The sequence below is a fragment of the Haemaphysalis longicornis genome, unplaced genomic scaffold, assembly GCF_048455015.1.
Source record: "Haemaphysalis longicornis isolate Haplotype H1 unplaced genomic scaffold, Haemaphysalis longicornis Haplotype H1 scaffold_1, whole genome shotgun sequence".
Taxonomy (NCBI): domain Eukaryota; kingdom Metazoa; phylum Arthropoda; class Arachnida; order Ixodida; family Ixodidae; genus Haemaphysalis; species Haemaphysalis longicornis.
Window position 1 is genome coordinate 347268885 of NW_027526203.1, and position 27677 is coordinate 347296561.

General features: G+C 48.5%; 1 protein-coding gene and 1 long non-coding RNA gene across 4 annotated transcripts in view; both read left to right on the plus strand.

The window, feature by feature from the left end:
- Sardh (Sarcosine dehydrogenase) overlaps positions 1-13152 on the plus strand; it is a 163259-nt gene extending 150107 nt beyond the window's left edge. For all 3 annotated transcript variants that reach the window (XM_077685360.1, XM_077685376.1, XM_077685368.1), the window contains 2 exons: positions 4973-5141; positions 12632-13152. In XM_077685360.1, the coding sequence (XP_077541486.1) occupies positions 4973-5141; positions 12632-12920 (458 nt within the window). In that variant the 3' untranslated portion in view covers positions 12921-13152. The remainder of the gene's footprint in view (positions 1-4972; positions 5142-12631) is intronic.
- A 4994-nt stretch (positions 13153-18146) lies between these two features.
- On the plus strand, positions 18147-25235 carry LOC144170695 (uncharacterized). The gene is made up of 5 exons (XR_013322660.1): positions 18147-18258; positions 20291-20359; positions 20466-20555; positions 22785-22850; positions 23395-25235. It is a non-coding gene; the product is annotated as an uncharacterized LOC144170695 (long non-coding RNA).
- Positions 25236-27677: the final 2442 nt, after the last annotated feature.

Here is a 27677-nt window from a genome sequence, read left to right on the forward strand (position 1 = left end):
TGGGTCTGTAAAATATGTGACTATAGTTAGTATAAAATAAACATCTTCCCTCCGTACCCTGGGCATATTCCTTTGTCGCCCCCTTCTCCACCTGCCCAACAGAGGAGGTGTTAAGTTGGCGCGACGGCGTTTCAGTATCGTGAGCGTGCTCAAATAGCTCGAACCCGCGGTGGTTCCTCGCAGTGTGCATGAGTGCATGCCTTGTGCAATGCTAGGGTTATGCATATTGTGAGGTATAGACCACAATATATATATATATATATATATATATATATATATATATATATATATATATATATATATATATATATATATATATATATATATATATATATATATATATATATATATATATATATATATATATATATATATTTATATATACACTCTATTTAAACGAAATTCGATGGTGACAGTGAAATCTATCATTTATTAGCAGTTTCGTTTGAGGGTCACAACTCGCAAAAAAGCTGTCCGAGGTGGTTTGCTTCAGCTTGGCAAGGCACTGCTTCACCAAGTAGGCATTCATCTTGCTTAGGCTGCGCACGTGCTCCAAGCAGCCCTCTGTCTGGAAGTATCACTGGAGTACTTCTGCTGCATATATATAGTATGCTTCTATAGTCGATGTGGGGTGCTCTGGGGGTCGTCATTGCCGATCTCCTTTTCACTCTCAGCCTTCTTCGACTTCCTTTAGCATATTTGCAAAAGTGTCCTCACGGCAAGTGACAACGTCGCCATCAATACCTTCGTAGTCGTCCATTGTAACCATGCCAGTGCCGCACCTCTCAGCCACGAAACCAAAAACAGCGTGCGCCTCAGCGCTGTCGGTATCCGACTCCTCTTGAATTGTTACAGATGCAACTTCGTTCCACGAGAGGGCCAACGTGTGGATCACAGAAAGAAGGTCTAGGGTGTACCACCGGATCCGACCGCCAGATCGGATTGGATTGTGGCTAGCGACAGTAACCAACTCAATATGGCACTCAGCTTCGGTTTCGTTTATCGGTGTTGCCCGCAAAACGGTGTATCGATTGTGGAGCACAACTTAGCACTGATTTGTTTAATTGCTTAATTTAAGAGACGTTTTCGTTTATGCGAGTTTCGCTTAGCGCGCGTCCACTGTGTGTGTGTGTGTGTGTGTGTGGTGTGTGTGTGTGTGTGTGTGTGTGTGTACACGCGTGTGTGCGTGCGTGCGCGCGTGTGTGTGTGGAGAGAGAGAGAGAGAGCAATGCTGCGTTCCTAATCTCAAGACAAGACAGAGAGGACGTGCACGTTGTGCGTGCGTCTGTCGTGCATGCGTGAAACATGAAAATTAGCTTTGTGACGTAACAAGCCAGCGGCTGGTTGAAGGAGTGGCCACCGTCGGGGGTACACGAAAAACATGCCACCAAAGGTCGCGTCTGTGTCTTCCAAAACACGTCGTCATGGCCCCGCAGCAACACGAGCCGCCAATATCGGGTATATGTGAGGGCGCTGTGGTCGCGTCTGCTGCCATGAAAACGTTGACTCAACTCGGCCATGCAGGCATCTATTCGCTCCACCAGATGACGCTACGGCCCGCTCAGCGGCATTTGGAAGGAAAGCAAGCATTGAGAGCATATTCGTTTTAAGGATTAGTGACAAGGTTAGACAAAGGGAACAAGTGGTACCTCCACCGCTGGCTACAGCGCTGCAGAAGCATACATGTGCAAGCAAATAAATTTGATGAATGATCGCCAAGAAAGAGCAGGTGTAAAGGATCCCACCCAGGCAACCGTTGAACCTTGCGGAATACCTGAAAAGTTAAGGCAACATATACACCAGCGGATTAGAAAATGGGATACAAGCTGAGCACATACTGCGGGGTTTAACGCGCCGAAGCTGCACCTGGGCGCGCCGTAGTGGAGGGCTCCGGATTCATTTTGACCACCTGGGGATCCTTAACGGTTTCCGAAACCTTGACACACGGGTGTTTTCGCATTTCGCTTCACAGGAAATCAGAAATACTGCACCATTAATTGACATCAGAGTAGGATTAATTTAATATATGCTTATACAGAAAACAAAGCCACTATCTAATCATTCAGACAACTTGCGTAACATCAGTGTTTATAGGTTCGTAATGGGCGCAAGAGAACGCCCCTTACTGTAATTGCGTATGGCAACCACTACGTCGCTTGCTGACCGTACCATCGACACTCAGATTGAGAAGACGGGAGAGTAGCTGCTGCTACAGCTTGCTGATCACACTAATGCCAGCGGAGGCATCCCGGCTTGCTAGTCTGTGGACGATGCGGGGAATTTGGGGGAAATGGGTTTTCCGGTGAGAAGGCTGCGACCTAGCGGCATGCCCGGGTCCTGACTCCTCCCGGCCCGTACTGCGAGGCTGCTATCTTCGAAAAACGCGCCCCACTTCGGGCCGCTTATTTCCTGCGGTGCTCCGAGACGACTGCCAGAGGAGGTAGAGGGAGTCGTCTGACCCCATTCTCGCTGCTCCACATCGTAGACTTTTGTCTTTTTCTCCCTCTTCGGGTGTGTTGTGCGCTACGTGTTCCCCCGCTCCAGCGGCCATTTACCACAGGAACACACTTGCCTCCCCCTCCCCCCTCACTACGGGGTGGAGTTTTAGGACAAGTGGGATATGCGAGAAGAGGCACTTCTTGATGCACGTTTCTTCCTGCATAGGGCGGAGTTGTAGCTGGCTGTATCTTTCTACCGTGCCAACGGTCCGCTGCTACCTCGATAAGCTCCCATCGACCACGTGGTATCGTGCAACACTGTCGTTAACTGCGGTGTTGCAGATTGGGCGCGGGCACACTAGTCTGAAGATTCTGCGGGTTTGAAATCTATTGAATATTTGGGCGTGGTTGCAACTGTAGAAGTCGCATTGCGACAGGATGTTAGCGGTGGATGGAAAATATGAACGCGCAAGACTCTAACCGAGAATCTTGGCGCCAGAGATCACTGCGGTTGTAGTTTTAATAACATATTATCCCTTTGTCTGGCATACCCGTGTTGTGAGAAAAGGTATCTGCCAGGCAATCATTAGCTCTTGTTACTGGGTAACGATGCGCTGGCTGGGCAGAGCTGTAGGCCGACTGGAATGGGCGTGGTTCTTTTATGTCAGGTTAGACCTGTCTTGGGCCTGTAGTTTGTACGTCACCGGGCAAGGTATGCCCTAAAATTACAGGCCATATGCAACAGGGGAAACAAAATTACAGAACGAACGAGTTGGGCCGATGTTTCAATCGGCACAAATAGCGCTCAAACGCATTTAGTATTTATAAAGCCGGTCGTGGTATCGATCCAGTAAGGCAGCTTAGTTCGGTCATGTTAGGCCGGGTTCAGACTGTTGTCGCAACTGTGGTAATAACTTTAAAGAATGGCGTTATTTCACCTCTCAGCCTATCGAACTGTGTGACAAGCCGTTTTTTTGCGTCCATAGGTCACGATATGGCTTTTGTGTCCGTAGTCTGAACATAGCCTTACGCAGCGGAACATGTCCTTATGCAGAAATTGCAAGCGCACACGCAGCGTATAAATACAATCTCGGGTCTGCAACCGCGTTTAGCACACTTTTGTGGTCGACTTGCCAACTGCCATTCGTGCAGTGCTGATGAAGCATAGAAGATGCTCGTTCAAGTTTACTGTAATGGGGATCGTATTTTGGGGCATTTTTACGCGCAAGTTTAAGTGCCCCGACTATAAAATCGGCGAGACTATTTCGGAAGCCGCCGATCTAATAGAGGGAAAGCGGGGAGAGCTTGGAGGGAAGATTAGGAGCGTGCAGCGGAGCCTGGGGGAGGATGAAAAAGGCGGTACACGTGCCGCTCAAGCTCAGAGCGGACGCGCCTCAGAAAAAAAAAAAAAAATCAAAGGAAACACAGAAACGTCCTCTTCCCTTCCTCCCGGGAGAAGCACACGTGAATTACTGAAGACTGCAGGTTCAAGGCCACGCCGTGGACACGTGGGCAACCAGCTGCTGATCACGTGCACACAGCTGGTCGGGGCCACACCGCAGAAAGCGCCGGACACGACAAAAAGCGCGGACTAGGCGTGCCCAGGACGCTTGCGTGTAACCCGCGTTCACGAAATGAGCGTCACTATAGTTTCTTTGTATTCTTCTATGTGGATTATGGACATCTTCTCTATTCAACTCTCTCTTATACCCTTCTTCCTTTGGGGCCTTTATTCCCTTCTCCTAATTCCCGCAGAGTAGCATGTAGTTGGGAACATGCCGGCAAACCTCTTTGCTTTCATCTAATAAAAAGCTTTCTCTCTCTCTCTCAAACTCCGACATGTCAAGATATTTTGAAAGAGGCCCAATGAGAATGGCAATCGCTTGTGACTTACGTTGTCGTGTTGCAGACTTGTAACAGCACCCTGGAGCTTTTCGTCTGAGGTTAACCTCTTCGCCATCAAGCTCATGTGTACCAGCAAGGAAATGAGACCACCCTCGCTCCTTCTGTGTTCCCCAGAAACCGTTCCCTAGCGGGCCCTCGCTCCTGAAAACGTTTATTACGAAATCAGTGCATTAAGCACCACTGCAGAGGAACCATCGAGGCCCTGCAGTGGTTCCTATTAGTGCTGTTTTTAGAGCGCAGCACTTAACCGCCCGCTCCTCTAGTTTCTCGTCGTCTCGTCGTCCTCTAGTTTCTAGCGTCTCTCTAGTTTAGAACCGAGAGATCTAAGAGGCCACTGATGATACAGTGAGCAGCGAAGCGGAAGGTGAAAGTAAAAGTATGGCGAAAGTGTGAGGGGGAGAGCGGTAAGCCGAGGCCGCGCGAGACATGCTTCCCGGCGGGGACGCGCTACTAGACAATGCCAGAGTATGGCGCGCGCTGTCGTGCGTTCGCTGATGACGCGATCATTACCTGAGGTGCCGTCGCCGAGAAGACTGCAGTTCGCGCTGCGCTCAAATTTCGCATTAGGGAGTATCATAATCGTGAGCCAATTTTCTGCGTGCTTTTCACACACTGTTCTCGTGCTGCAGGCTACAAGCATTGGCACGCGGACCTGCGCATGGAGGACACTCCGCTGGAAGCCGGTCTGGGCTTCACGTGCAAACTCAAGTCTGACACGGACTTCCTGGGCCGTGCGGCTCTGGAGCGACAGAAGGCGGACGGCCTGCGGAAGCGCATCGCCTGCTTCACTCTGGACGAGTGAGTGTCGTGCCGGTTGTCCCTACATTACTTCATGCTTAATACGCTGCATCTCTTGGGACGTACTGAGACACTGCGTTTTAAGGTTTGTGCGAAACTGTAGTAACGTTGGGCTACAGCAAACGGCCTATGGCGCATGGGGAACCGGCTTGGAAAATTGAGGACCGTGGGGCTCATAAGGGTAAAAAAATCGTCATGTATTTGCTCGCTTTGCTGCAAATGACGTCGAAAGATAGCGTTTCTTAATAGCGTTGCGAAGTTTTCAAACAAGAGCTTTTGTATCGGATGCGGGCTTCTTTTTATTGAGCGGCCGGTGGGTCCACACTGGCTTCGCACATTTAATGGTACAGGGCACACATCCAGCGCGGTCTCGGATGACGCTGGCGTGTACGGCACCATGACGTTCAAAAGAAGCACCTGTCGATCCTTTGTGATCTAGGGTGCGTGGCTCAATTGCTCCAGTTTTTCACGCATAAAGGCCAAACCACATGCACGTGTAAAATCGACGTGCTCGCGCAACGACGTAGCTCGGCGTAAGCTCGCGTAAAATCGGCGTACTACGGCGTACGCCGAATACATTGCTGCGCGCTTGTTACGCCAAAGTCAGAGCCAGCCAGACATCGACGCAAACTTCGGGCGCATGGTGTTGACGCCGACCTCTGGGAGGGGGAGGTTATATGGTGGTCAGGTCGCGTAGCAAGTAAAGCTAATGGATAAATAAGCTAAGTTAACAGTTAATTATGTGATAAAAAGCACTGACAATTACTATACCCCGTAAGGCGAAATTTTTGCGCAGCGCGAACTGCAGTCTTCTCGGTCACGGCGCATATCTGCCGCGTCTCGGGAAGTGATCGCGCGATCAGCGAATTCGCACGGCGGCGCGCGCTACTCTGTCGTTGTCTCGCAGCGCAGCGCCGCCGCCGAGCGCGTGTTGTTCCAAATTGTGTTTCAACCTCCCGCGCAGATGTCACGTTCTTCGGATGACCCACGAATGGAGGAGCGTCGGACGAAAGTGTGAGGGGGAGTAAGTGAGAGATGACGCCATAGCAGCGCGTGCCGCCCTCCCCACAACTTTCCCCAAGGCGCTCCTTCACCGCTTTATTTCGGCCTTCGGTGCCTCGTTCGCTCGCTCGGTTACGCGGACATCTTCGCCGCCGCCGCCAAACCACGGCACCGGGCACCAAAGTGCTGTGCACTAAAACTAAGTACTTTGTAAAATATGGAAAGCAGGCATTGGGGGAAAACGCGCGAAGCAAGGAGCAGCTACGGAACCAAGGGAGTTTACGCTAAATATAGCGGAGGGTTTTGTGCCTACCAAGTAAGCATACTACTTCTTAACGTTTTTCAATGTCGCTAGTACTGTGTTAGTCGTTTCTGTATTCTGCATTCTGAATGTCGTTGAACCGTTCGCCATAAAGCTGAGTCCGGGGTATGCTCTACGCACACTGCGCGGTGCATTGGAGTACGCATGGGCTTACGCGCACGTTGCGGCGCCTATGTCCTCCCTCCCACCCGGCGTCGTCAATCGGCGTAAAGGCAGCGAAGTATGTAGCCGCAGACTACGTCGTTGCACGAGTACGTAGATTCTACTCGTCCGTGGGGTTGGGCCTTAAAGGAACACTGAAGTGATTTGTAAACATTGCTGGATGACGAGCGCAAATTGTAGTCCGGAGTCTCTAGTACATGTTTCGACCACTCTCACTGCGTTTACGCGACTTTGTTCACTACGAAAATCAATTCGAAAATGCTGTCCTCCTCTCTGCATCTTCGCCCATTTTCTGTCGCATTTCGTATGACGTAACAAAAAGGTGGCTTTGTTGGACTGCGCTACTGCACGGCTCTCCGACCCTTTAGCAGGTGTGAGACAGCTGCGCATATTGTGCAGTTTTGATACAAATATATTTTCCTGCGCCAGGCTGCTCCAAAAGCTTGAAAATTGCAAAAATTGCTCCAAACTGCTCCGAAACAGACTGAGAGCCAAGGATTTCAACACTCCCGTCAGTTTGAGTGGGGGGAAAGGCGTACTGATGGCACAATTTTCCAGCATTCCCAAGGTGATGCTGTTTGTAGAGGTTTAATTGATTGATCATTCAATAAAAAAAAACAGCATGAAATTGTCCCCGAGATAGATTTTTCGGAAGTCACGATGTCGGGTTGCACATGTTCTGTGCTTGTTAAAGTTTTCCCATCGAAAAATAAATTGCAAAGTCCGGTAGAAAAAAATACTTATGTCTACTGAGGCGACAAACTACTTGTGCACCCGCCGCGGTGGCTCAGTGGCTAAGGCGTTGCGCTGCTGAGCACGAGGTCGCGGGTTCGATTCCCGGCCCCGGCGGCCGCTTGTCTGGTGGATGCGAAGAGCAAAAACGCCCGTGTGTACGAGATTTCGGCGCACGTTAAAGATCCCCCCCCCCTCCAGTACGGCGCGCCTCATCGCCTGCGTTGCGTTGGTGCGTTAAACCCTTCAATCAATCAAACTACTTGAGCAAGTTGATGTAAAAACGGCAATTTTCGGAGCGCTGTATCTCCGGAACGACATTATTGGGCGCTGCCATCTTGGTGTGGTGAAGATCGGAAAGCATGGCCGCCGGGCGAAGCAGTTGCTCGTGGTACAGGCATAGTCGCGTTAGTTAGTTTAGCTAGTTGCGTGACTCGAAACACGGAAGTTCGTCAAAAACAACGTGGTGCCCGCGAATTAGCCGTGTTTCGGCCTTGAATGTGAGGCGCGGTGTGTGCTTGAAGTGAAATTTCGGACTCATTGCGGTGTTATGAAACGCTGAGTTATTGCTGCCTTTGACAGCGAGCTTGCGAGCGCCGGGAATGGGACGATCGACACTGCAAAAGTGGCGGTGCAGGCTACATCGCCGCAAAATGTTCGAGCAGTGTGATAGCACGACGGGCTATTATTGTACGCTAGTAATAATGGTTCATCTATCTGAAGAGAAATTTGTGCCAAAATGAGGGTGGCTAAACATACCAACGTTACTCACATTACGATCGTAGTGAATGTCCACCTTAATGATTGAAATGGGAAGGCTGGTGGGATGCGACGACTGTCACCTCGCTTTGCGCAACTTTTACCATGGCTCTACACTTGTGCGTAAAGCCGAGTCTGGGATTACGAAAATATTAATTTCGTCATTCGCATGATAATACATGATGTCCTACGATTGTTTAGTTTTTATATTCGATATTTTCAGCAGCACTCCATGCTATCCATCATTGAGCCTAAGGATTTAAAAATGGTTTGTAAAAAGCTAGTGCAGTTCGTACCTTGTGATATTCTGGTATAAAAAACGGTATTAAAAGTCTGTTTCAGTGTTATGTACGTTCAAAACCGATTAAAAAGTGAACTTTACCCCCCGAGTGGCCAAAAAATTTGATTTTTTTAGTCCCTTAAGGTGGCATAAGTGTTTTTCTTCTGCTCCAAATCAAGGTTATTCTGCTCCAAAATCGAGATTTCGCTGCTACAAAAACTGCTCCCAAATCTGATTAAGCTGTCTCACCCCTACTTAAGTCATGTCGGCCCAGCATTTAGTCCGCCGGCCGCCGACGGGTCGTTGCTGATTGATTGATTGTAGGGTTTAACGCGCCGACGCAACGCAGGCGATGAGGCGCGCCGTAGTGGAGGGCTCCGGATTAATTTTGACCACCTGAGGATCTTTAACGTGCGCCGAAATCTCGGACACGCGGGCGTTTTTGCTTTTCGCCTCCATCAGAAAAGCGGCCGCCGCGGCCGGGAATCGAACCCGCGACCTCGTGCTCAGCAGCGCAACGCCTTAGCCACTGAGCCACCGCGGCGGGTGACGGGTCGTCGCAATTCGTTCGCTCGGTTGAAACTAAGCCACAAAACGTTTGCGCATGGAAGAATGTGCCTTTAGTTTGTTGTTTGTACACACAATCAAGTTCTAGGTCCAGGTCGCTCCACACGCGCTGCACAAGCGCACATGCGGTGCTTCGCTGACTGGTACGCTAGTAGGAAAAGCTAAGGCCAATTGAAGGCGAGAGAAGAGTCAGCGAAGTGATATAGGTACTAAAGAATTAAAATCAACCGCAGCTTTGATAGTACAGCGTAAAAACAAGGCTCGGTAAGCATTTTTTTTTTTTTTTGGGTTGAGTGACTTATCACAGCGGCCAGCAGCACGACCACACATCTGCGAACGCTTTTCCGTCTAGATAGCAGTCGGTAGACATGAGATATTGTGGGGATTTGGGGGACGCGCACTGCAGGAGCGCTATACGAGAAATAGTCATCTAAGCTACTTGAAATGCTAAAACTAAGTAAAGATGTAAACTGGCTATACATTATATACTTTATATTTCCGGCACCGGCAGCGCTTGCTTGTGTCAGAGTGGTCTGGAGCGCTTGAAATGTTAAGTAGCAAGTTCGAATTCCCGAGAATGCATTTCTTTTTTTCTTTTTTTTCTTTTTTTGAAGTTGATTTCTTTGTTTTTGGCCCATGCTTTGTATACTGAATTCACCATTTTTGCGCTGTAACGTTAATTGCTCCACGAGCGAGTTCGCAGAACGCGCGCAGACTGACGATGACTTGTTGGCGTGCTGTTGCCATAAGCACCGACTGCTTGCGAACACTGGGCACAGTACCGAATCAACCGACCCTTGGCCTGGTGCGAACACGCTTTTTACGATACATGCATGAGCCAGGCGAGCTCCAAAGATGGAGGAAAAGCGCATCGCATTTTAGCGCCTGCGGTAACGCGGAGGGCGTATTCATCCACTGCGTACGCCTCGGCTAGTGATTGCTACGATTCCAAGCTGTGCTGGTAGGCTTACCGGACGCATTTTATAGCCGACAACATGGCAGAAGCGCGGTATACGACGATTACTGAGATATCGAGAATACCTATCCAACGCTGCCGTCGGATGTCAACCATGTTGTTTCAACCGAAACTTGTTTGAATGCTAATCTTGGACATAGTACAATCACATGTCACCTTTTACTGACGTCACTGCTGTTAGTTGGTGCGGCCGCCGCCAACCACGCATGGTAGTTTTTCTTCTTTCAGGCTTTATAAAATAAATGCCGCCTTATCGCCCGGATAAACGATGAAAAGTGTTTATTTGAGCCAGTCTACCCAGTGCAAGCAAAAACAGAAGCTTGACAAATTCACTTCACTGTCCCTTTAAGACACGCGCACTTGTCTAGCTAAGAACCGTGACGTGACCTTATTTGGCTTTTTTTTTGTTTGTCGTAAAATACTGAACGAAGATAAGCCATAATGTTGGGCCGCCTGGTCATAGAAACTCACCTGGTAGGTTGCGATTTGAGAGCTGAGGTGGTGATTCATCAGAATTCAGTGGGATTCCACTGGGTGGGATTCCACTCTGTGGGGTTCCACTCTGTGGAGGTAGATGACCAGCAGAGCTGTTTGCGGGTTATTGGTTGGCTACAAACTCGCGCTCAAACAGCGCCGTCGCCCTGGGGAAGCGTTCAGCGGGATTGTATCGACGTCTTGCGTTTTCCGACTCGCGGTATTCGGGGTCCCGATGGGCATCGCGCTTCCGCTTGGCGTTTTCGGCACCATAGATCGTCGGTGGTCTCATTCCAGAGCGTTCGCGCCCGCTGCCGCCTATGTTTTTTTTTTTTTTTTCCTTTCTGAGTAGACTGCTTTCTACAACAGACAATGTGTGAAAGCCAACTTAGAAAGACCAAGCTTACACCGATCATCTCAAAGTCGGCTTCACTTCTGAACACTGGTGCAGTGGTGGAAAGACTATTTTCAGGGGCAATATGAGCCAATTTATATCAATATGTAAAGCGTGGGGGTAAACAGGGGCTGAAGGGATAGGAAGTGACGAAATCAGGAGCAGAGGATTCGCTTTTCTAGCTTTACGCACCCCTCCCCCCCACCCTCCAAGAAAAAGGAAAACAGGGGAGTTGGCCTATGGCAGCTCCACTGAAAAAGATGAAAAAATGTTCGTGAGGCTGTTGGGAGATCGACTCTCCTTGTTTACGTTCCTGTAGCCAGTGATCGAGATTTCGTTTGTTTTAATGAAAGTGAAAAGGAAAAAAAAAGAAATGGCGTAGCTGCTCGCTTCAGCATCAGCCATTTGCCTTCAGTAGCTCGGATGGCGGGCCTCACCGAGATTTGCTCAGATCGAATGCGGTTCCCCGACTGTTTCTCGGAGTCGAGAAGCTCCAAGGAAGCTTGTTCCTAATAAAATGAAAATTTGCACCCCGTAGTACAAAACATATCATATTGTCTTTGGGCGTTTTTCTTCTTTTTTCTTTTTTTTGCCGCAAGTTATCCACCACGAAGCTCTTGGTGAGGCCTAGGTCACCCCTAATGAGGGGACGGCAGAGCAGGTGAGACACCAGTGGGGCTGTATAGTTGTTTTTTAATTGCGGCTGAATTTGTACAACTTTTTTGTTGATTCACATCCTAGCCCTCTCAAGTTTGGGAGAGGGCTAGGATATTAATATTGCGCAGGTTGAGACACACTCCCTATCGTGCGATCACATAAGCTTTAATTAAGCTCCTCAAAATAATATTTTTTGACACAATATACAACACTTCACGTCGCTAGAAGTACAACGTGTACCCTTAGCGCCGCATTCAACCAGTGTAGACTGCCGTATTGCGATCTAATGGTCGCTTCGTCGTCTGCTACAAGGTGAGGGAGATCTCGTCAGCGTTTACGCAGTCACACCATGGCCTTATGACAGCCAGCAACGTTCAATGTTCGTTGAGCGCCGATAATCTAAGGTCATTAAATATGAAAATCCGCTGTGCGCGGCCAGCAGCAGCCCGAGTGAACGCGTTCTCACGCGATCGAACGGCGGCCCCGCACCACACGCGCGCAAACGCCTACTTCATGGGCGCTATACGTGCGGGGAACATGTTCGCGACGGCAGTTTTGTTGTGAGAATGAAGGCTTCAGCAGCGCGCCGGCATGTCGGCACTCGAGCGGACCGTGAGAAAAGCCGCTCCGATCGCCTCGATGAAAGTTTCTCGCTGGGTCAAATGTACTGGGCCGAACCATAAAGGCACTAGGAGTGAATGTACGACGTCGATCGGATCGGCACTCTCCGCTGCCGCTTAAAGGTGGCTGGGGCAGGAACTAACGATACGTTGCCTCCTCCTTTGTCGCTCAGCGTTAGTGTCTGCCCCGTTCTCCGTGCGGGGAGCTGGGCGAAAGTCGGGTGCCTGAGCTGACCCTTCTGCGCCGTCGGATGTCTGCGCACCGCCGGCGCGTTTTCCAACGCGCTCGCTTGGGGCTGTCGCCTCCGTCGCATCCCGTAACGAAATGCACTCCGCTTCAATGAGGTAGAGCTGGCGGGGCTGCTACTGTGCTTTGGTGAAGCTAAATCTTGCACATATTTTTAGGGTGACAGCTCCTCGCGCTCCTCGTACGTCAAACCGGCGTGAAGCAATTAAACGGCTTTTGGTAACACGTGCGCAATGTGCTGCAATTGAATGAACCGAGAAAAGGTACAATTCGCGTGTATGTTGCTGCCACGACGCAGGAACGTGCCACTGCATGGACTGGAGGCCATCTGGCGCGACGGCGAAGTGGTGGGTTTCATACGGCGCGGTGACTACGGGTTCGCTTTGGGCCAGAGCATCGCCTACGGCTACGTGAAGCGTCCTGACGGCGGTCCTGTTTCGCCGGACTTCCTGGCTTCGGGCGACTACTACCTCGAGTCGCTGGGCCTGAAGCTGAAGGCCACCTTTCATCCCAAGGCGCCCTTCGACCCTGCCAACAAGAGGGTCAAGGGCGTCTACAACGAGCCCCTGCCTTGCGAAAGTCGTTAGAAGCTCTGTTCCGCTGTCTGTACATGGTCCTGCGGAGAGCATTATGCGACACTTTCGGATCTTTGATTGCACGGTCATTCGTTTCGCCCCCTCTTTTTGACGTCAACACCTTCGACCCATGTGCCTGACTGCTCTAAATTGTTGAGGATGTGGTTTCACATGTTATACCAAGGCAACCCTGGAGCACAGCTCTAAATGTAGCATCAAGACATAATAAAGTTCTCTTTTGCCCCACGTGTTGACCTGCTGGCGTGAAGGTAAATGTGCTTTGTGTCGCCGTCACGTTCCCATGGTCAGAAACCCTCCTATAGCGGGAACTTGAAGGCGTGAGTGCGTGTACGCACTAGCGAATCCTAAAGCGGTCGGAAAGCGCTTGCTTACGCAGTGTCGCCTCCCGCGCAGCTGTTTTGCCTTGACTTTATGAATCGCCGGTGCAGGTTGCTCTCGCCGTGGGACGCCGGCTTCCCGGATAACTGTCCCCAAGGTGGGTCGCGTGGCCCAGCAGGATGGCAAGGGTGCGGCTTCGTTTGCGCACGTAATAACTTTGGTAGTATTCAGTTTTAAAGACGACAGTCTTTCGGAAATTTAAGCGCAAAAATTTTGCTCTCCCTTGATTCAACCGCCCGGCGAGAAGTTCCGAGGAATTCTTGAACGGGACGCTTATACTGGCAAAACATTTCCAATCTGATAAATCTGGTAGCACCCCTAATACTTTCCAATTGTTCAGCAAAACGAAAACAATACTAGCACTGTTCTGTTATTTAAAATTAGATGTGGGCATAATTTTCGCGAAAGCACGCACGAAAAAAAAAACGCTTTAAAACAATCTGTTAACCCCAAAATTCAGAAAAGGCTCGCGCTGGAGCTTTGGGCTCGGGGCTGGAGCGCCAAGCGGAACAGTAATAACAGGTCCTAACAGATGGCGCGCCAGCAGAGCGAAAGCGGGAAGTTTGAATTGAATTCAGCAAACATCTATTTCGCTTATCATGTGAAAGATGGGAGAGGGGGGGGGAGGAGACGTTTACGTGGCAGGGGCTGCAGAAAACTATATTTGCACAGAAGTGAGCAGATACGCCGCCCTTTTTTATCTCTCTCTCTCTCTCTCTCTCTCTCTCTCTCTCTCTCTCTCTCTCTCTCTCTCTCTCTCTCTCTCTCTCTCTCTCTCTCTCTCTCTCTCTCTCTCTCGTTCATTTCATTTGGCATTACACGAGCATTTAGTCACTCGAATGGAAACGATCGGCTCAGACAGAACTGCTTACGACGAGGCAACTTGCTTGCGCCCACTGAACCTCGCGTCTTGACCCCTGCTGGAGCGATTAGCCTGCGAATGCACCACGAGCCCGTTGTGCTGTACAGCCTGGGGTGCCCGCTCCCGCCCGTAACGGTGGAACAATCCTGAGTCTCATTCATGCGCGCTGGGTGCCATGCGTGGAAAACGCGCCCGATCGTATCGCTCACTGCTGCCGTGCCGTATGCGCCAGCGCAGTGCGCCGTTGCGCGCCATGGCGGTCGTCTATTGCCCCGCCAACCGGTTTTCGCGCTGCTGTCCTCACGTTGTCTTCTGCCGATCGGCGACTCGGTCGGGCGGAGTCGTCGACACGCGTCGCCCGGTTCCAGGAATCGATAGATACCGCGGTCGCCCGCTGAAAGAGGCGCCGCCGACTCGTGATGCTGGCCGATTCGCGCCGTGTGCGTACACGCTCGATCACGGCTTCTTGTGGGCGAGACCGAGAACCGCGGTAGATGCGCTACACTGCAGCTACTCGCCACGGCTCAGTGCGCCGCGGCGTATCATCAGGGCGAAGGCGCTCCGGCTGCCGCTGCTTAACTGCTCGAACTATACCTTGTCCCGAAGAGAAGGGGGGAGGGGGGGGGGGGGGGGGGGGCAATTGTTTTTGCCAACTGAAATTGTCTTTCCGTGCCTTCTCAATGCTAGTTCACGCACTAAAGTTCCGCTTCGCTATGCTTCCCAAATTAAAAGAACAAAACGCGGCTGCACTGCTCGCCGTCATTCCAAACAGGGCTACATTGGAGGTCTTGGTTGATGTGGGGAGCGTCGCTTTCGTTATCTTGGCGGCATTGCGAGGTTTTCGTCGGATATGACATATGAAACTGTACGCCAAGTGTTCGCCACACGAGGACCCCTTCATCTGACCCCGAGGCCCCGCTAATGGCCGTGCGGTGAGCGTACATGTGTACTGCAAACGTCCTGCAGGCAGCGGTGTCGATCCGTCGCGAGCAGTGTGCGATCCTTTCTTTGTTCGTTTTCATATTAAGGTAATACGCGCGTAGAAACTCAGGGCATGGTGCTGTACTTAAACGTCATCCGGTGAGAAAGTAAGAGCGACTGCGATGCCCAGTCGACAGTGCTCACAATGCAACCGGTCACGGCGTTGTGTGGTGTCCTTATGTTCGTCCCGTCCTTAGTTTGCCCATTTTATTTCATCACGGCAGCCTATGACGCAAACGAAAACCAGTCAAATTTGGGTTTTACGCTCTGAAGCTGCACGTTGGCTGTAAGGCAGACTGTAGCGGAGGGTTACGGATTATAAAGCGCGTTTAATGTGACAGTCCGCTCTTCCCAGCTCCTACAGGTGACGCTGCGGAAAACGGCAATGGCGGACGGCGTACGGACCGTTCGTCGAAATACCAATTCGTAATACGGCATTTCGCCATGGGGCAATTCGTCGCAGGACAATTGGTCACGTAGGGAAGTTTGTCATAGGGCTATTCGTCGCCAAAAAAACTTTATCTGTAAAGCACAATGAACTACTGGAAAAAAGCGTATCGAACGTGTATGTGTAGAAAATAAAACTTAAGACGCCTCCTAAAAAAAAAAAAAAAAATCCGCCACTGAAAGGGAGGCTGCGTGTTTTCCGGGCCAATTTTATCACTCAAGGTCGAAGATTAGTGGTTCAGTAAGCCTGCAGCTTCCAGAACGAACTTTCAAGACTGACAAGTTAACGTTCACCAGCTAAATGCTATAAAAAAAAAACTGGTCTAGGCATGTTTTTTTATTTGCAGTCGCTATGGAATTCATTAGGACTGAAAGGGGCGGGGAAGTGCTGGTTCGGGAATGATTTTTACATGCTGTGAACCGAAGGACTGAGCAAAGCATTTACAGGATATGTTGGAGAATAAACTCCGTTCCTTGAAGAACCCTGCGTCGTCCTTGGCAACGTGGCAATTTACTCGATAAAATCGAGAGAGCTCTTCTTGATTTCGGATAACAGAAATAAGAGTGCCTAGTGAGGTAGTTGCGTCGAAGCATGGTGAATGTCGTGTGTGTCACTCTTCACGTTCATTAAAACGCACTACGCGTCCATTCTGGGAAGGCGCAATGTGTTTGCCTGTTATTATATGTTGCTGTGTTGTTGTTAGCCTCCACTGTGTTGTTAGCCTCCACTGTACCCGCGTCTTTGCCTCAGTCTGTTGTTTCACGTGGTGAGTAGAATGAGCCAGTACAAACCAGCCCAGCGACGAATCGTCAATTCGACAAAGTGCCCTAATACTAATTGCCCTATGCAACGAATTTCCCTACTCCGAGTTGCCCTATTACGAATTGCCTTTCGACAAATAGTCCTACAGCCATGGCGAACGAAAGGGTGATCGGGCCCCGTAGAAACATGGACGCCAGCATCAGTAGCAGTCTAAAAGCCCGCAGTTCCGCCAGGAACAATTGCTTTCTTGAAAAATAAGCGCAGGCATACGTCGCTGAATGCGAGAAGACATTCGATTCGTTTCAGGGTGCCTGGTGCGACACAGAAGCAGCCGCGTGCGAGGCAATCCGCAGTGCATGGCTCGGGCCGCACGGAAGTGCTTTGAGAACAACCCCGCCCCATTGGGAAAACAAACTCGTATAGGATGTGCACCGCTAAGATTTGGGACATAATTGCAGTGTACGTCATCGCAGTGTACGTTGTACTTGAGGCGTATTTATTTTTTTTTCCTGTGTGCCTACAAAGAAGAAGACCATGCGCACCATGATCGGACGATATCTGCATATATATTGCGGTGTTTTGTTTGGGTGTTGTAAAACCTAGTTGTGGCTTTGGGCAGTAAAACCGCTCAGGCGAGGCTCCATCGTATCAAGTGGTAAACAAACGAACATGTTAGCATTATATTAAAAATATATATAAGGCTACGTATTTACGTGGGAATGTAGCATACAGTGGCGTGTGATATTGAAGCGTGCATGAAAATGCAGATATTACACAACGGGTGCGCCTTTGGCTTGTGATAATTAATTTAAGTGAAGCCTTCTGGCTGAAATTACGTTACATGTTGATTTGACTGCTGGTTAGATTTTTAAGTGCGTCGATGCTTATCACCAAAACGGGGGTTGCCAAATGCATTCAAAATCTCGCATTTGAACTGAAACCTTAATAAGTTATGGTTGCTGCTAAAATGCCTTGCCTCAACATAATGATTTCTACTGTTCAGTCATTAATCAATAACTCATCACCACATTTGCATCTCGCCTTCGCGTGCAAAAAGTTCTCATTTCTTTCTTTATTGCAAATAAAAGCAAGCGGATCGGACAGCCCCTGCTGCTTTCGGGTTTGGAAGCAGTGGAATTAAGCCAATTTGACAACTCATAAGCCAAAATAGGTTGGCACATTATGCGGCAATTAATGTAAATAGTATCCGAAAAAATTCCCCCGCATTTCCCCGAGGGTGAGAATGTGAAAGTGCGAATGCACGGTTGTCGGCCCGCTTGCGGCGCTTGCGCTCGGCCCCCGCAGCCCCCCGCCTCGCCGCCTTCTCTTCCATCTCTTCCATCGGGTTTGTAGTATCACGTGTACACCACGCAGTTATCAAGCCGCTATTGGGGGGGAGATCGTCCTATAGGTGGCTTTATATAGCCTAGGTGGCGCCACGGTCTAATTTCTATAGAGGGGAAACAGACGACCAAAATACATGGGTTGGAATAGGGCGGTCATCGTTCAAGAAAATTTGCTTTGAAGTATGGTGAAGTGCTGCGCGGTACCGCAATGCAAATCCACGGCATTTACTCCAGCTGTAAGCCTGCACCGGTTTCCGCAGCACAAAACCCAACGCAAGGTGTGGATATCGAAGGTAAAACTTCGAAGGAAGATCAGCAAATATGACTCGGTCTGCAGTAGACACTTCACCGCGGAGTGCTTTACGCACAACAATACGGACGGAAAAGGTAAAATTATTACCCAAATCGCAACAAATACGACTACCCTATAAAATTCTTTTCAAACATTCGCAGCTGTTAAAAGACCACGACTGAAAAAAACAGCTCTTCCATCGGAGAACCTACCACTGGGTTCACATGATCGTCTGCGGAAACCTCGGAAGCCCCCGAAAGGTACAAATTTTTCTTGCGTTCGCATTGAACACACTGCTTTTTAGGGCGGACAAACGAAAACTGCCTTGGGTCCAATTTTTATTAACGTTCTCGGCGCGCCACTGCCTTGCAGCTCATTCACTGCGGTCGGAATCGCAAATCAGTGTAGCAATTGTTACGGTACTGCGTGCGAAATCGGTAGACAGCCTGTTAGGCCGGTACGAAACTCGAGCCTTGTGCATAAAGCTGCTCGGTAACTTTTTTTTTTCACTATCACCCTTCGCTTCGAAACAAATCACGCGAAAGTGAACGAGCCCAGCCCCGCTAACAGAGGGAAAATTATCTTGCACCAGTTTCGCAGCGGACAAGAGTGCAATACTCACGCGAAGCAGCCCAAGGTACGCTTCATGCGCGGACAGCATCCCATTATCCGCACCAAATAGACACAGCTACAAATATCCACACGCTGTTATCGGAATGGGCATCCAGCGCTCGTCGCACGCCAGAACATGGAGACACAGGAGCGCACATAAGTCGGGCCGGCCGACTCGTAGACGTGGAACGGCCCCAGCACGGGGTTATTCACGGGGTTGCAACCACGATCACGGACGCACTAGATACGGACACAAGCCAGCGACCTCGACCGCTAACTTCCCCGCACTGGCGGCACGGCGACACGTCGAGTTAAAAAAAAAAAAAAGACCATGCTTTAAACTGCGACTGTGTTGCAACAGCAACGCTCATTGGCTTCGACAAAAAGACGAGGTCCCGGGGATCTGTCTGCAAACAAAAAAAGAGAAAAACAGCGTAACGGTCAGCCACCAAACGATGCGAGGGGGGAAGCAAGCGGTCTCTGCTTCGCCTCCCAACTCTTTCTTCCCCCTGCTTGTGCTGGCGGCGAGAAAGGGGGGAAGGGGGGGGGGTGGAGGCAAGCTGTCGTAACAGCCGCATAATCGCGACGGTGGAAATGCAGCCGGCTCCAACCGACCCAGCAAAGACGCGCGGCTGGAGGCGCCGGGTGCGCCCGTCGCGTTAAATAAAATGAAACAAATCCCGCGCTTAGACACAATGCATGGAGACATTAATGCATCAGTCACGCAGTGGGGAAATTTGCAGGTTTTACGGAAGTGCTACTATTTCAAGGCCAGTACAATGCGTTTATCTGGTGGAAATAAAGAGCAGTGATAAATGATTGCTAAAAACATAATTATCTCCGTAAGCCATATTCTTCGCTCTAAGTAACTGGTGGGGAATTCCTTGCTCCGCATACGGGCAAAGAAGCCTTCTACTCTTCGGGTCACAAATGGTCACCGAGGAACAGGACCAGAAGCACGGAAGTAGATTGAACTCGATGTTGAAACATTGAGCCCATTGTGATCTTCTACTTGCAGTTCCGCAAGCAAACGAAACCTTTATCTCGCATTCCGTAACAAACAAGCACTTCGTCGGATTTGTGTTGGCAGTTGAGTGAGAGTTACATGCCAGTGTTTACTTTGAGGATAGAGATGGATCAGAGCGTTGTCCACACAGCTGTATTACAACGAATGATTTGTACATTAGTGCCAACTTTTCACCCTATTCGTTTTGGGCGATTTTTGTTTGCATGTAGCTGTGTGCATTACTTTCACCAGTAACTTCAATAATGCCCTTTCACTAGGCGTATATGTTAACATAAATAATTAAGTGTTATTAATTAATGTTAATCAATTCTGTATCACACGCCGGTAACCAGAAGTGGCGGAATCATGCTTGTGGTTGTGTGTGCATGCAATTTCTTTAAACAGTTATCATTGCATTCTGTGGAGCTATAGACTTCTGTGAAGGGGGATTATGCGTTTTTGTTTAAAGTAACACCATTCTGAATGAAGATTTGCCATTGAAAAATTAGAAATGAGCTTTATTGTCAGACATTGGCGCGGAAGTGTAGAGAGGAAAAGGTACGAAAATCTGCCACCGCCACTTCGCCAGGAGGGGTTGAGGAAAACGAGGTTCAGGTGAGGAGAAATTACTGGGGGTAATTAAAATGTTCAGCTGTCTTTTTTTTTGTGTGCAGATCGAACACTGTGTGCTGCGCACAAAGAATCCCCGCCCAGCTCAGAAGACGCTGTACACCAAGGCAGCAGTGAGTTATCCGCATTGATCAGAATGTGTCACTTTCGTGAAATTTATTTGATAGCCAGTGGAATATTTATACGTGCAAGCGTCTCCTATTTCATATGTTCCGACAGGTGGAAACAGAGAATTCGTTCCTGCAGTTCCTGCAGAAGCCACCCCATCGACCTCAGCAGACGGCTCGTCAACAGCGACGTTAACGGATCGTAAGGACTAACTTGCCCACGAGAAGTCATATATATGTGCACGGCGTCACAAGCGACCACGTTAAACGGACCGTGGAATGATCTGCCTCAAATTGTCTATATTAATGCACTGCGCGATTGAGCTATATATTAATGTATTCTATTCTGTACGCAACATAAGAGTTAGGCCACAGTTCTTCATTGAGCTCGGAGTAAACCGTTTGAAGTATGCTTCATTACTTATATTGGAACCTTGTAATAGTCCGCGTAAAAGTGCAGAACTCTGGCATGCGTAGGAGAAAACTGAATCCCTCTGCGGTTACCGCCTCTCATATGCCGCGCGGCAAAAACTCGAAGTTAAAAAAATAAAAGAGAACGCGAATAGCGCTAAGTGGAGGCGTGGAATTTTTGTTTTACTGGTGGAGTGAATAACTGGTTGTGCAATGGAAATTTCGCATTCATTGCTTGTGGTTGAAATGAAAATATAAACAGCTTGATGTCAGTGTGCCTACTGCTATTTTGAAGTGGTCCTATGCAATTGTTCTTTCAGCAAGAGACAAATTCAGCCTGGCTGAAATTGTCCTCACTGCGTAGGAAATCACGCACAGACTTGGCCCTTCTTCGACATTATAAACGCCCTCATTAGACTGGCGTAAATTAAGCGGTCAATGCTTTTCTCAGTGAACACACTCAATTGCAATATTACTGCGGGTATATGTATATTTGTATATTTGTATGTATATGTATACAATGCCTAATGACCGCAACAATGCCTAATGACCGCAATGGTACCGGAATCTTGGAAGAACGCGAACATCATCCTAATCCATAAGAAAGGCGACATGAAGGACTTGAAAAATTACAGGCCGATCAGCTTACTGTCAGTCGTCTACAAGGTATTTACCAAGGTAATCGCTAACCGAATCTCTGCAACCTTAGATTTCAGTCAACCTAAAGAACAAGCAGGGTTCCGTAAAGGTTATTCAACAATGGACCATATTCACACGATCAATCAGGTGATAGAGAAGTGCGCTGAGTATAATAAACCCCTATATATAGCCTTCATAGATTATGAGAAAGCATTTGACTCGGTCGAAACCCTAGCAGTCATTCAGGCATTACGGAACCAGGGGGTAGATGAGCATTATGTAAGAATACTAGAGGATATCTACAGTGGGTCTACAGCTACCATCATCCTCCATAGGGAGAGCAGTAAAATACCTATAAGGAAGGGTGTCAGACAAGGAGACACAATCTCTCCAATGTTATTCACAGCATGCTTACAAGAAGTATTCAGAACGTTGGATTGAGAACAGGTGGGAGTAAGGGTTAATGGAGAATACCTCAGTAACCTCAGATTTGCTGATGACGTTGCCTTACTAAGTAACTCGGGGGACGAATTGCAAAGCATGCTTTCCGCTCTGGGCGAACAGAGTAGAACCGTGGGCCTGAAAATTAATATGCAGAAAACTAAAGTAATGATCAATAACCTCGGGACAGCACAGCAGTTTGAGATAGGTGGCGAGGCAGTGGAAGTGGTAAGCGAATATATCTACTTAGGTCAAGTTGTGACACCAGATCCCAACCATGAGGCAGAGATAATTAGAAGAATCAGAATGGGGTGGGGTGCATATGGCAGACATTCTCAGATAATGAATAGCAGCCTACCATTGTCGCTGAAGAAGAAAGTGTATGACAGCTGCATCTTACCGGTACTCACCTACGGGGCAGAAACTTGGAGGCTCACTAAGAGGGTTCAACTTAAATTGAGAACGACTCAGCGGGCAATGGAGCGGAAAATGATAGGTGTAACATTAAGGGACAAGAAGAGAGCGGAGTGGGTCAGAGAGCAAACTGGTGTTAAAGACATATTAGTAGAAATTAAGAAGAAGAAATGGACATGGGCAGGGCATGTAATACGAAGGCAAGATAACCGCTGGTCATTAAGGGTAACAGAGTGGATCCCTAAAGAAGGCAAGCGTTGCAGGGGGCGGCAGAAAGTTAGATGGGCAGATGAGATCAAGAAGTTTGTGGGGATAAATTGGTCACAGTTGGCACAGGACCGAGGCAATTGGAGAATAATGGGAGAGGCCTTTGCCCTGCAGTGGGCGTAGATAGGCTGGTGATGATGATGATGATGATGTATATTTCTCTATAATATGTTACGGTATTTTCGTTCAATGTTTTGGGAGAGCTGATTTGCGGAACTTCATATAATTAGGTTCTTTTGGCCCCGCTCCTGTTTTACAGATGACAGCGAAGTGACTATATCGTGCGACCACGATGAGTTCATTGATGACGACGAAGATTGTTCAGGTATATAAAACATTGCCTAGGAACCTCTCTGCTTGAGTATGTTTATATTTCAATGTCTTCAAAGGTGAAGGACATTGCGCCGTGGTCTGAATTTTATAAAGCCAGGTAGTACCTTTAGGCAAGCATAACGGACGAAATAAGTAAATTCGGAAGTAAGGAATGGACTCGGCCGGCGCAGGACAGGAACGTTTGGAGGACAACGGGAGAGGCGTTCGTCCTACAGTGAACCTGAATAGGGTTATGATAATGACGATGGTAGTAACAATAATGATGATTATTATGATAATTTCACCTTTGAGTACTGTTTGTAATTATGTCAACATGTTTTTAATTTGCAAGTAATACACCCCTGCCTACAAAGTTGTTGAAAGGCAGCGAATGAAGACTGATTAATTAATTTTCTTCCATGGAAAAGCCTCTATCCCAGGCGGAGGATATTTTATTGACTGAAAAGTGGACAACGTTTGCGTTACATTAAGCATCAACATAAAAATAATAGCGATTAGAAGTCACTATGCTTACAAGCAATCGTATTTTTTTGTAGGTGCTAACAACGATTTCTGGGAGGTGCTTCAGCAACAAGGTCTAGCAACGTGTTCACCGGCACCTCTGCCCGAAAGCAATTGCGTCGGTGTGCAAGCAGATCCCATCTCCCACGAGCAGACCAAGCCGCTATTGTCCTTCGACATAATACGTACAGACAAGCAGATGGCTGTAGTAACGGGGGTCGGGTGCATTTGCCTTGTGCAAAACATTGCGAACGAGTTTGAGGCCGTACGAAGCAAGATGTCGCGACGTGACTTTGCCCTTGCTGCCGAAGAGACCGTGCTACTCGTGCTGATTAAGCTTTACCACAACCTATCAGTTAGCTTTCTTGCATTTCTTTTCAAACTTCACCGTACCACTGTATCTAAACTTTTCAAAACATCGGTGTGCATTTTGGCGCACATACTCGGTGACGCCATCTTCTTTCCTGAAGATGAATCTCTTGCTGACAACCTGACCCACTATTTCAAGAAATACCCACGGACTAAACTGATATTGGACTGCACTGAAATTCCCTTACAAAGACCAAAAGACACCACTTCCCGCATATTAACTTTCAGTCACTACAAACGGACATACACTGGCAAATTGCTTGTTGGTTGCGCCCCAAGTGGGATGATAGTGTTTCTGAGTAAGTGCTATGGAGGCAAAGCATCTGACACCTTCCTCACAAAGGAGTCCACAGTTCTGTCGCGGTGCTTCCAGGGTGACCAGGTGATGGTCGACAAGGGTTTTTTGATAGAAAAACTCTGCACAGAACGAGGTGTAGAGCTGGTGAGACCGCCCTTTTTGCAGAAAAAGAGGCAAATGTCGGCGTACGACGCTTCCAAGACGCACGAGATTGCAAGAGCGCGTGTGCACGTAGAGCGTGCGATTCAAAGGCTCAAGGCCTTCAAGATATTTCAGGGTCACTTCCCTGTACACCTTTTTCCTGTGCTTGATGATATTGTGAAGCTTCTGGGGGGCATTATTAACCTTTCGCCAGCAATATTCGCTAACCAAAGGTTCCTTCGCTCGTAAGCTCCCCCATCACGCGCACGCAATTGATTGATTGATTGTAGGGTTTAATGCGCCGACGCAACGCCGGCGATGAGGCGCCCCCCCCAGGGAAGGGCTCTGGATTAATTTTGACCACCTGGGGAACAATAACGTGCACCGAAATCTCGAGCACACTGACATTTTTGCTTTTCGCCTTCATCAGAAAAGCGGCCGTCGCGGCCGGGAATCGAACCCGCGACCTCGTGCTCAGCAGCACAACGCCTTAGCCACTTAGCTAGCGCGGCGGGTCCACAAGATTTCCAGAGCAAACGATTATATGCAAGCGTGTCATGTATGCCACATTTAGAAAGGTTTTTAAACGACCCCTGCAATACTCGCGATAAACCCTTTCACTCTTATTTTCGTGCCTTGAACACTGAAAGACATACTCTTCGCCAGTGCGGAGCGGCACTGCGGGGCTTGCTAGTCCCCGTGAGACACCTGCTGGTTAATTTTAGCGTTTACCTTTTTAGATTCTGAGCACTTGGAGGAGGGCTGGAATTTCCCGGATGTGAAGGTCTACATAATACTCATAAATATTTCAATGTTATGAATGAGATGTTGTTATGTGCATAATTTTTTTGCGTCCACACCGAAAAATGACCGGTGTTTTTGCTACCCCGTGGCAATTCTCATTTCTAGATTCCAGCTTACATTGGACGCTTCTGGTGCCATGTACACATCATGAATACATTTGTTAATATTTATATAAATGTTGCGTACATTTTTCTTCATATTGAATTGTCAATGTCAACTCCGATTTTCATGAATGTGTGGTTTCGTTCTTCTTGTGTTATATTAAACTCCGTTGCTGTCTGGGAACACTGTGCACTGGCATTATTATTTTGTCTATAGTTTTACTACTGCCACACCCGGTATTCTCATTTCAGAAAATACGAGGCTTGTACGCGAGAGTCGACCAACTTTTCAAAGGATGCCTGATGTTTATAACTTGTTCTTTTGGTTTCCTTTTTTGCATGTTGCCTGCGCATGAGAAGTGAGCGCTTTTATTTTCTTGTTCCTGGTGCTGCTGGGTACGCATTTCAAGTTATTTCTGTATTTTAGTAAAGGGAGGATTCCTACCAGCTCGGCAGGAACAGCTAAGCCCATTTCCTGAATTATTCTGGAAGGAGAACTGTCACATTCACTGCTGCTTTAATATTAATATCATGAAGAGTATTCCGTATTTCGTGCCAGACTTTGCCCTCAACTGTCTGTAGCAGTCATTGGTGGCACAGAATCTTAAGAACCAGGGCGCAAATTAGCGACAAAAAACTTTCTGGCAACAATCTTTGCGGTATTACCAAAACAACTTGTAAGGGCTGTATGTGTACCATGTAGTTCCCACAGTGCATAAGGATCGATAGCTGCTGACGATATGCGGAACCATCTGCTTCAAAAATGTTTATTCATTCAATGTCGTAGCAGCAATACAGAAGGGTTATTAAATAATAAGCGATGTTAGGCAATGCCATAAAGCTGGAGAGAAACACTTTTCTGCATATGTATACAACTCTACTTCCAGAAGGGATGGGTCTGTAACATGTTACACTAAGTATTCAACAGCCCGAGTTTCAAAAGTAAGGACACAAAATTTAACTAGTGAATGAGCGCCAGTCAACGCAGTCAGTTATACGTATTAGCCATGCTTGGAGAGACTGCATCTGTCGCACTTCAATTATCGCCTCTGTATTTACACAGTTTTGATGCCATTGAAAATATACTCCGTATAGATGGAGCGAACTGCCTCTATGCATTCGCTGAAATATTGTTGGTCGAAGAACACTTCCGTCTTCCGCCAGCTGTCCTCCGCCGCAAAAACAAAGAATATACAAGTGGCGATCTTCATCACACCCATGGACACTTGCATCTGTGTGTAGTAATGGGGCAGCGGTTGCAAAGAATTTCGGGCAAAAGAATTTTCAACTTTAGTTGGGCACTTTACCTCAATGAGCACCCTGCGCCCAGAACAACAGCTACAATCAAACGTCAAGACACCGTCTGGTGATGCGCCAACGAATGGGTACTCGGAGTAAATGAAGAGCCCATGATCCTCCAGTTTGGGGCCGTGGCCTTCGGCACGCAAAATCTGGAGGAGGTGCTGTTTGGCTTCTTCTTCCATGCGTTGTCCTCTTGCCATAGCGGGCGACTGGAACTCGTTAAACCGCAAAACGGTCCTCAGAAGTCCGCCTAGGTTGTGCGGCCGTGGTTCTTTAGGCAACCTCTGGTACCGCGTGCGAAAAGCGTGGCATACGGTGCTTGTGGCCATGCCACGGCGGTGTTCCATCCACAACTCGGTTGCAGCTTGGCCCTTGGTTTTTTCTTCAATTTCTTGAATGACGTCTTTCGTGTACGTGTCTTTTAGACGTTCCGCGAGCTCTGCAACGTCCTCCGCGGCTGTCTGGCGAATAACGTCGAGGAGTTTCGGGGGTCCGGACGTCGTCTCCAAGTTTTCCACATGACGGCGCTTCTGGTCACATGGCCCTAAGAAAATAAGTTTGATGTTTACAATTAAACGTTTTTTTTTCATCACTTACAAAGACACCATAAAGGCCGACCACACTCAAAATTTCAACGTCTTAAAAACACTACTTCTGCATGGCCTGCTTAAAAAAACTGCACTATACAAATTATGTTAGCTGAAGTCGCGTATGCACGGAGAAATTGGTCGTCAAACATGGGATATTTTGGCTCCACAATTGAGAAGAGCGCGGCCATTACGGTCAACATGAAGTGACGTTCACGCCGGCGATTGAGTGCTCACCCGCCGCCGGCCAATCGGAGGAAACCTGTGCGCAACGCTTCGCCCTCACAGCCGCTTTAGGGGCAGGGCGCCAGCGGAGCTCCACCGGTTCGCAAAGGGTGACAGGAGGAAAATGCACCCGACAGGCCTCATTGGCACTACCGCTTCATGGTTGTTTGTGCGATACGCCGGCGGGGGCAGCGTCGGTTGCTACGGAGCTATTTTAAATGGGGAGACAGCCGATTTTTCTCCAGTGTATTCTCTTTGTTCCAAATGAAAGGACATCATTTTAAAAATCTTAACCCGAAATGGTTTTGCTGCTAGCGCCGTAGAACTTTTGAAATCGCTTTTTTTATACATATCAGCTACATGTGTCCCGCCAAAAGGAATTTTGTCAACAATGACAGTTAGCCGTGCTGCAACACACTTTTAACTGCACGTGAGATTGAAAAAGGTATTCAACAACTTGTCCCCGACTAAAGCAACAATAATGTGCAGCC